Source organism: Humulus lupulus, chromosome 2 (genome assembly GCF_963169125.1).
Source record: "Humulus lupulus chromosome 2, drHumLupu1.1, whole genome shotgun sequence".
Taxonomy (NCBI): domain Eukaryota; kingdom Viridiplantae; phylum Streptophyta; class Magnoliopsida; order Rosales; family Cannabaceae; genus Humulus; species Humulus lupulus.
The window spans coordinates 256,299,107-256,309,240 of NC_084794.1; the positions used below are offsets into that span (position 1 = coordinate 256,299,107).

The window sequence follows — 10,134 nt, forward strand, 5'->3', positions numbered from 1 at the left end:
TAATTAAAAAAAATAATTTAATTTTTTTGAATAAAAAATTATTTTAATTAAAATAAAAAATTTCATAAAATAATTTAGAGTATATCTTTAATAATTTTTTAGATGTCATGGTAGGTCGATTGTGTGAGATATGACTTGTCTTGTCACGTTGTACGTCGGTTGGGTAGAATCGACCTCTGTCATTATAAAATACTTTTCCATCACGAAATGATGGTGGGAAAATTTTCTAAATTCCCGCTTTATTTTTCATTTCTTTCTCAACACAATTTAGAGAAAAGAAACCCTATTTTCTCAAACCCCTTTCATCTTTATCTCACCCTTTCTGAAAACCTTCTCCCAAAAATAATCTTCAGCCACAACCTCTCTCAACCTCTCACACTCTTACATTCAGTGTCTCTCACCCTCTGCTGCTCTTACACCTCTCTAACGTTTTCGTCATCTGAGTATTTCCCGGATAAGGATTTCAAGGGGGAATCTTTCTTTTCCATGGTATTTTTTTTTCAGTTCAATGGTTTTTTTTTTTTTGTGTTTTGGGTTTGTATATATTATGCAGAAGAGCTTGTTTATTTTAATTAATACAAGTTAAATTAAATGTTTGTTTTGGTATATCGGGTTTGTATTATGCTTAGAAGAGCAAATTGAGCAATTTATAATCTTGTTTCTTAATAATATGTTAAAAAACATAAAATCAACACCTTCTTTTGCATAATATAAGTAGTACCATTTGAAAATCTTTGATTACTAATATATTAATTATAAAATTGTTAATGGTTGTGGGTTTTGATTTTGGTATGTATAAACAAGGCATTTTCCATGTTAAGATATGGAAATGGTATTAAGATATTCTTTTTTGAAAAATCTAATTGTTGTTTTGATTTGGTATATAATTTGTTGGTTTTAGTAGTAAAGGGTATGGCTTAATGTCAAAGCAGTAGAATAATTGTTGAGAGGTTGAGGTCGACAAGCCTTTAGGCCTCACTTTGGGTCAAAAGCAAGGTGGTCTCACTCAGGCAGGCAAATCATTATTTCTCTCTGCTTTCTATTTGCTTATGTTTACCAGTAAAACTATGGAAAAAAAAAAGTAGAAAGAAAATCTAGGAAGCTTTGTTCCCATTTTCTGGTCAATTTCCTTCTGCAAGCAAGTCTTATAGTTGGTGTTGTGCATTGACTTGTGTCTTAATATGTTTGAGTGATTCATATAATACCAACTAGTTTCAATGGTATTTGTTGACAAACTGTGGCTGCATTCAAGACTGGCAATTTTCTTTGAAAGTTTGAAGTTTATATCAAACAATATATTAGTTTTTCTTTTTGGGCCTTGTTTTTTTAGTATAAATAATTATTAAAAGTTAAAGCCTTAAGTAATGCTAGATAATATAACAGAACAAGCATAATGGATATTCTTTGGCTGCCTTCATTGATCACATGCTTTCCATGGAACAAATCCTACATATTATATGATTAGCCAATTAACTTTATGATTTTTGTACGTGATATGCAGCATAGTGAGGACACAGATGAAAGAGCTCCATGTTACATTAAGACCCTGGTACTACCAAAAGTAGGTAACTTTTTTATTTATTAGCTAGAATGGTAAAAAAAAAAAAAAACAGAGAAAAGTGCTCAAGTAGGAACTCCTACATATTATAGTACCACTAATTTTAAGTTTGATCACATCCTATAAATATATATATTGATATGCTCATATAGTGCTATTTGTATATTTATATGCTCATATAATGCTATTTATTTTCTATATCTTTTTTCTATAATAATGCTTTGATTTGTTAGAATATATTATAAAAAATATAATATATATGTATAAGTAATATATGCCAAGATACAAATGTCAGTTATTTTAATCCTCTTATTTTACATTTATCTTATTTCTCAAACTTCTTGTGTTATTTCAGGGCATAGATTGTAAATATAAACATTGTGTGATTGTTAGGCTTAACTTGTGAATATAGACACCAAAGGGATTTGAAGGATCTTTTGCAGAAGTTTCATCCTCAGCTAAGGTATGCATAAGGATCCCAATATCATTTTTTAGACATTTGCTATTTTTTCTGGAAAATAGAAACTTAATAAATAAATTTGGGATGATCACTAATTTTTTTTTTGTTATATTTTTTTATATTGGGAATCATTGTTCAGAAGCCAATGAATAAGTTTTGACTTGGACGTATATGGTTTTACTAATTTCACACATTCATTTTTTTCTTTAATAGTGACTTACATAATTACATTAGAGTTTTGATTTGGACATTTCAATGATCAATTTTCCTTTGCTCTGTTTTGACAAGTTGTTAGAGAAGTATTGATTCTTTCAATTTTTTGCAGCTATTCTGTGTTATTGATTTCTTGAAACATATGATGAGTTTTCCTTATGGGTGTATAGAATTTTTTATTTCATGTAGTTGGAGAACACGGGTTTCTTTCTAAAGTTTCAAGATTTTTTTTAGTTACTTGAAATCGTTTCTGGGTGTTTTTGTATGCATGGGATTCTGGATCACTATTTCCTTTTTGCTTATAGCTTATTCAATCACTTGGATTTGGTTAAATTTGTTTAACTGATATGATTGAGTGATGTATTTCAATCTCTAAAGTCCAGACAACTTCTCACAATTCGTATTCTCTTTAAAAGTTACAAATGCTAAATTGAGTCAGAGGGATCTAGAATTGTACTTAAACATAGTTCAGGGGTACATGAAAATAAATACAAGTAATTTCTGATAATGTATAGACAGAGGGATCGAGTGTATATTTTTCATTGAAGATTTCATTTTCTATTAGGCATTCTTTATTTGGAATTGTATTGGAGGTGAATACTTCTCTAGTAATTGCACTTGTTTTGAACTGAGATGGTTTTAGAAAAAAATTAAACTTATAGTTCTCATTTTTGTTTCTATATTCTTGTAGTGCAGTAATATAGGACACAAACTTATGTTTATAAATTTGTTTATTTCATGAATTATAATTCTTGTGAGAGATACTATATTAAGTTCAGTTTATGCATCACCTCTACACTTGGATTATGCTATTTTTTCTATTATCACTAGGCAACAAATTTCTTTTATCAACTCTATGTAACAGAGCATATGTAAATTTCACTATAATTTATTATATTGAGTCATTTATAGAGATTTTAATGCAATGATTTCTTATATACCTGAATGTAATTTCAGATTGGTACAACAAAGAATGATGTTGGCGCCTATCGAAGTGCTTGTGGCGGTCATGAAGTTCGTTGCTCTGCTTCTTACGGTTGGAGTTGGGTATTTTTACTATGAGTTATAAATGTAAATTTGCATAGATCTGAGTGTCTACATTTGTGTTATATATATATATTGAATATTGTAAAATTGTATAGATTTAAGATTGATTTTTCAAAGATCTAAATATTGTAAATTTATTGATATATATATTGGTGATGTTAAGTGTATTTTATTTATTTGTGACTTTAGTAATTTTGATATTGGTTCTATTTTATTTGGTGCTCGATTTCAATAGTGTGAGGGTTCTATAAGTTAATATGAAAAAAATACAGGTTAATATGAAGAAAAAAAACAGAATACTACAAGTCAGTTGGACAACCGACCTACTATGTTGTTCACCATAGGTTAGTTGGACAACCGACCTACTATGTTGTTCACCAGAGGTTAGTTGGACAACCGACCTACTATGTTGTACGCTATAGGACGGTTGTACAACTGACCTACCAGGTTGTACACCATAGGTCAGTTGAACAACCGACCTATCATGTTGTACACTATAGGTCGGTTGTACAACTGACTTACCATGTTGTACACCATAGGTCGGTTTGGCGCCAACCGACCTACCATGTGTTTACATGGTAAGTCATTGCATGGGAGGTCGGTTCCAAACTGACTTATGAACGTTTATAGGTCGGTTTTTAACCGACTTCTTATGCAATTTGAGGGCCTTCTTTCTGTCGTCGTCCAGGAGTCTTCGCTTTTGCTGCTTCGGGGGAAGCTCTTTTCGATGTTTAGTGCATGACTCATGACATTTGGAATGATTCCCACCATGTCTGAATGCGACCACGCGAATACATCCTGGTTTTATTTTAAGAAGCGAATTAATTGCTATTTCGCTTCTTTAGAAAGATTCTTGCCCACCTTTACCATCTTTGTGGGGGTCTTTGAGCTTGACCTCCTCAAGCTCCTCTAGAGGTTCGAGGTCAGTTCTTTCCTCTATTCTTAGGTCGATCTCTTCATCTATCTTGAAGATCGTCCCATCCTTGTTATGTATTATTACAAGTGCCTGTGCGCTTGTTTGCTTCTTTCCTCTAACAGAGATGCTATAGCATTCCCTCCCCGCAAGCTGGTCCCCTTTCAGCATCCCGATGCCACTAGAAGTCGGGAACTTGATGGCCAAGTGTCTAACAGATGATATTGCCCCCAACCCTACTAGGGCGAGTCTCCCGAGCAGTATATTGTAGGTAGATGGGAGATCCACCACGAAGAACTCCATCATCTTGGTTACAGAGATTGGATAGTCTCCCAAGGTCTCAGAGAGTTCAATGGATCCCATACAGGCAATCCATTCTCCTGAAAACCGTACAGCGTGTTTGCACAGGCTTTTAGGTCGTGAAGCGCAAGTCCCATCTTATCTAAAGTGGCTTTATAGAGGATATTCACCGAGCTCCTGTTATCAATCAGGACTCGGTGTACCCTCTTGTTCGCGAGCTGGAGGGTTATGACTAGGGGGTCATTATGAGGACATTGGACATGTGATACGTCCTCTTCAGTAAAGGTTATAGTTTGAGTTTCAACCCTTTGTTATTTTGGAGCTCTTGGTTCGGGTTCGTAGGGGGAACCATCACCTGTCTTGAGCTCATTTACATATCTCTTTTGGGCATTCTTGCCCGATCCTGTGATATGGGGTCCCCCCGAGATGGTTATTACATCTTCATCATCAATCGGAGGGGGTCGCTCATCCTCCCGAGCTTGGGAGTTATTGTTTTGGGTAGGTGGTGCAGCCGCTGCCCTTTAGCTGGTGGAAGCCTGATTGGGGTTTCAATTTCTTACATATTTTATGAAATAACCCCTCGAGATCAAACCTTCGATCTTGTCTTTTAATTGTCAACACTCATCGGTTGTATGTCCAATATCTCGGTGAAATATACAGTATTTATTAGAATCTTTCTTTGCTTTTTGGTTCCTCATGGGGTCAGGTTGTCTGAATGGAACCTGGTTTTCATTAGCCGGGTAGATGTTCACCTGAGACTCGTTGAGCTCGGTATACACTTTGTATATAAAGAAGTATCTTTCCCCTTTCTTCTTATTTCCCCCATCTGCCTCGAGGTTATTCCCTTCATTTTTCTTCCTTTTAGAAGGGTTGTCCCCGGAGGGTTTCGAAGTTTAGGGGTCTGCCGAGGTCAGAGCAGAGTTTGCGTTCGACATTGTAGTTACGGGCTGAGAGGTCATGTTCAGTGCTGACCTCGCCTCTTCTACATTGACAAATCTCTGGGCTCTTCAATTGAACTCGGTTAAAGACCTGACATGTTTCCTTTGTAAGTCTTCCAAGAGGGGACTTCCCCGCATTACGCCAGCTCTAACTGCCATCAGGTGACCATTATCGTCGACATCTCGAGCTCGAGCCACTTCTAAGTTAAACCTCGTGAGGTTAACTTTTTAGTGACTCGTTTTGTTGTTGTCGGACGTTGGTCAAGGCTGAAGCCTCGGGCCTAATGCCAACCATAGATTTAAATTGTTTTTTAAAATCCCTAGAGAATTGATCCCAAGAAGCGATCTAATGCCTTTTGAACTTCTCAAACCAATTTTTTGCTGGTCCTGTAAGTGTTGCTGGGAACAGCATACATCTGAGCTCGTAGCCCACATTGCTGGCTCGTATGATAGTGTTGAACGTGCTCAGATGGCTATATGGATTTGAGTTTTCGTCAAATGGCGGGAAATGAGGTATTCTAAATCCCTGAGGAAACAGGGTGTTGGAGATATGCGGGGCAAATGGCTCTAGCTACTCATCAAACTCTTCATCCTTCTCCCGGTTTTTCTCGTTCTGTAAGAGCCTAAATGCTTTTTACAATTGTTCAATCCTTTCTTGGGCTAAATCCACGAGAGGCCTAGCCTAGACCTAAGGGGGCTGGTTATCGTTGATAAACACTCCAATTCCCTGTCTCGGTGCAGGATTGTAAACTAGTTGTTTACGGCCATTTAGATGGTTTCGCAGATCAGGGTTTGGGGGATTGTCACGTCCCTGATTGTGGTTTAAGTGTTCTCATAGATCAAGGTGGTTTCCTCGACTCCCGACATTCCTTGGTTCTGTGCTGTAAATGCTCACGGAACTAGTGTAATATGAGCTTTCACTTACATGGCTCGTCGCTCAGTTGTTACGAGGTGGGTTTCCTGCTAGCCTCCTTGTCCCAGCAGTTGTGATCGTGACATTTGGCTCCTCGTAGGCTGAGGAGCCCTGCGATCTCGGGATGCCTCTCTTTCACTCCCCTGTCCGTGCCTAGCTCGTCGATTTCCATCTCGATGTGCAAGTCGTGGAACTTCCTGGATTGGCGAGGGGTGCCTTATTGGTAATTGTTGGTGTCTTATGGGAGATGGTGGTTGTCTCCCATTGTTGGGCCTAGATGGTCCTGAATTTTCTCGGTCAGGCTTCGGGCTGTTCTGCGCAACATCAGGATTTTGGGTCTGAGCCACTGAGAGGGCTCGGTTATTTCTCGTTCTTGTTTGTGCTTCTGCGGTCGGGTTGGCAGTACCCTCAGTCCGGTTACTCCTCCGGGGCCTTGGCTGAACAGGCTGGGATGCCGGTGGTGGCACCTGCTCCTGGAGGTCGTGCTTCCACGTGGACGTACCCTAGGCCTCTGAGGAGGGGCCTGGGTGCTAGCAGCCAGTATGGTTAACTCTTCATTGCGTTTCGTTGCTTCTGTCAATTGTTTGCGGAATTGGCGATTTTCAAGCTCCACAATTGGAACATACCTTTCAGGGTTGTAATACATATCCTCGTCAGGCTTGGAGGCAGGCGACCCTCGAGAGTTGGATGAATCACTCCTTTCTTCGGGATCGGGATCCACCATGGGTTGCTTTCCAGGCCGTCGTGGGTATTTCTCGTCATGAGGAATCTCCTCCTCGAGTATATTGAGCATTGGTCGCTCACTTGTATTGGGGTTACTTGCAGCGGCCATTGATGATTTGAGAGGCTTTCTCACTAAACAGGCTCACGTCTTGTTTAATAGCTCTCAATGAAAGCACCAAACTGTTGACGCCGTTTTTCGTCAACATAAAGAAGAAGAGTGAGTAAACAAAATATACCAGAGTAAATAAAAAATGTAAAAATGATCTTTTACGTGGTTCAGCAGTTTAAATCTGCCTAGTCCACGAGTCTGTATTATTAACTCTTTAGAATTCTCTGATAGCTTTCTTGAAGCAATTGTATAGAGTTTTTCCAATATCAATCTTTCGGTCCATACAAATGAATTATCCCACTCTATTTATAGAGGGGTTGTCTGATTCTCTTCCCACATATTTTGGGAAGTTATTCTACAAATCAAATCATATAATTCCATTAACTGCATACAGTTATCACGTATGCGGTAATATCCCATCATATGTGGAATTTAATAACAAATTACATCAGATCCCTTAAACATAGGGAATTTATAACAATAAATACGTTCACACACAGTCGACGAGCTTAGACACCAGATTTATGTGCCTTCAAGACCGTTTGCCTATTACGACTCGTCATCTTGGTTCACCTATGCTCCTAATAAGTAATTATTGACGAAACCATCCTCTTCAAGCTTACACCTCTCGAGCTCGAACCGTCTTGTCTGAGGGCAGGAAATGAATTAAGAAGTTTATTCAAGTGTTGAACCATTGCTACTGTGAGTTGCGAACCTAACTTATAACCTCAGAGCACCTCTGAGACCACATAGTTTCCAAGTTCACCAATCCGAGGTTGCCACTTGGTGCTTTAGCGAGACTGTCCCTGACTTGCGGGTCTCATGACGACCGTGCTAATCTCGAGCATACACCTTATGAGCCTGAGTTTCGAGATCAATGTTCCCATTCTCGAAATCTGGGTGTAACAAGCCCATAATTAAAATTGTTTTATTTTGAATTAATTGTATGAGCCCAAATTCAAACTGGGCCTAATAACTTATCGGGCATTAAAGCCCAAGTTAATTATTCTTAATTTTTAAAGATAATTAAAGGTTATTTTAATTCAAAATTAAATGGATAAGTTGCTTAATGGATTAAGACGACTTATGAATGCCCAAAGTTGAAGATAAAGATCTATTTAGGTCTTATTGATTTTTTTGATCAAGAAGGAATTGAACTTCATTAATCAACCAACCAATACACCTAAACAAGGTAAAAACCCCACCAAAACCGTACAAACAAAGGCAATAAAATCAACCCACCCAAACTAATTACATTGTGATCTTGTCTATAAATCTTTGTTCCTGTAAAGATAATTTTCTATTTTTTACAATGAATAATTTGTATTGAATTATAGTCATAATCTCAGTGGCAAGACAATCAGCGGTCCATGTAACTCCATCAAATATACACCTGTTTCGGTTCCTCCAAATGCTATAGATAATAGTAGCCAATATCATATTAGTGATAGAAAAAAGGATTCCTGGTTTTCTGCTATCAAGCCAAACCGTCCAACCAGCAAACTCTTTATGCCAGGCTTTAAATCCCATCCAATCAAAGATTATATCTGTAACCTGCTTGTATAGATAGCACTCAAAGAACAGATGCGAGTGACTCTTAAGCAGAGCTACCACAAACAGGACACATAAGCGACTCAAGAGGCACACAAAAACTGAGCATGTTATCTCGGGTAAGCAGCTGAGAGTTAACTACTTGCCATAGCAGAAACCTGTGTTTAGGGATAGACAACTGACACCAAACAGTATGATGATAGCCTACCTGTTGTTGGCAAAGAGTATTGTTGTACAATTTAGAGGTTTGAAACTTCCCTGAAGCACCAGCAGCTTTTACCTCATCACAACTGAATTTTGCCCTCAAATTACATAACTTCCTCCAATACCAGCTTGTATCAGGTGGCAGCTTGTAAGACCAGAAATTTGAGTCTTTCAAATAGATAGAATTAATCCATTTGACCCAAAGCACATCATGCTTCTCAGAAATGGCCCAAATATACGTTGCTAAGATGGATCGGTTCCAAACTGAACCAATTCTAAACTCGAGACCTCCATAAGCTTTAGGAAGAAAAACCTTCGTCCAAGATGCCATGTGAATCTTGTTTCTATTACCATTAACTCCCCAGAGAAAGCTGCGACAAAGTTTTTTAACTTCCTTAATAATACTTTGGGGAAACACAAAAATGCTCATCCAGTAGTTCCTCAGCCCAAAGAGAACTGAATGAATGAGTTGGATTCTGCCAGCAAAGGATAAATGTATAGCCCATGTATGTAACCGCATTTTGAATTTTTGGATGATAATGTCACAGTCTTCATGCTTCCATTTAGTTGGTCTCATAGGAACACTTAGATATTTAAGAGGAAATGTCCCTTCTGTAAGTTGTATCTCAGCAGCTATGATCTGTCTATCAGCAGCAGAAACTCCCCCAAAGAATATATGAGATTTGATAGCATTAATATGGAGCCCTGTAGCAGAACTGAACTCCCCTAGAGCATCCTTGAGCACTCGAACAGCAGAAAGAGATCCTTTACAAAATAAAATCAGATCATATGCAAAACATAAACTAAGAAGTTTAAGACTTTTACACATAGGGTGAAATCTGAAAGCAGAATCTTGAGCTGCCAATTGAAGACTCCGAGTAAGATATTCCATGATTAAAACAAACAAAAGAAACGACATAGGATCCCCTTGACGAAGCCCCTTCTCACCCTTAAAACTGCCTTGAACCCTTCCATTCATAAGCAAGAAATATGATGTGTTTTTTAAGCATGTCATAATCCAGCCTATAAATCTCATAGGAAAACACAAAGCCTTTAGGAGATCCTCAAGAAACCACCAATCAAATGTGTCATACGCTTTACTTAATTAAATTTTAATAGCACATCTAGGCGAGGTAGAAGTTCTCCCAGAATTCTTGATAAGATCTTGGAATATCAAGATATTATGAGCTATTGATCTACCTTGA

General features: G+C 37.8%; 1 protein-coding gene and 1 long non-coding RNA gene across 2 annotated transcripts; one reads left to right on the forward strand and one right to left on the reverse strand.

Moving 5' to 3' along the window:
- The first annotated feature begins 213 nt into the window (after positions 1-213).
- On the forward strand, positions 214-3,490 carry LOC133819251 (uncharacterized). The gene is made up of 4 exons (XR_009886289.1): positions 214-489; positions 1,502-1,561; positions 1,914-2,021; positions 3,189-3,490. It is a non-coding gene; the product is annotated as an uncharacterized LOC133819251 (long non-coding RNA).
- Positions 3,491-8,771: 5,281 nt separating this feature from the next.
- On the reverse strand, positions 8,772-9,821 carry LOC133815395 (uncharacterized). Its single transcript, XM_062248242.1, has one exon. It carries the CDS (start codon positions 9,819-9,821, stop codon positions 8,772-8,774), a length of 1,050 nt encoding a protein of 349 aa, XP_062104226.1.
- Positions 9,822-10,134: the final 313 nt, after the last annotated feature.

Coding starts and splice junctions, on each gene's coding strand:
- LOC133815395 (XM_062248242.1), bottom strand. CDS start 9,821: ATGGAATATCTTACTCGGAGTCTTCAATTGGCAGCTCAAGATTCTGCT.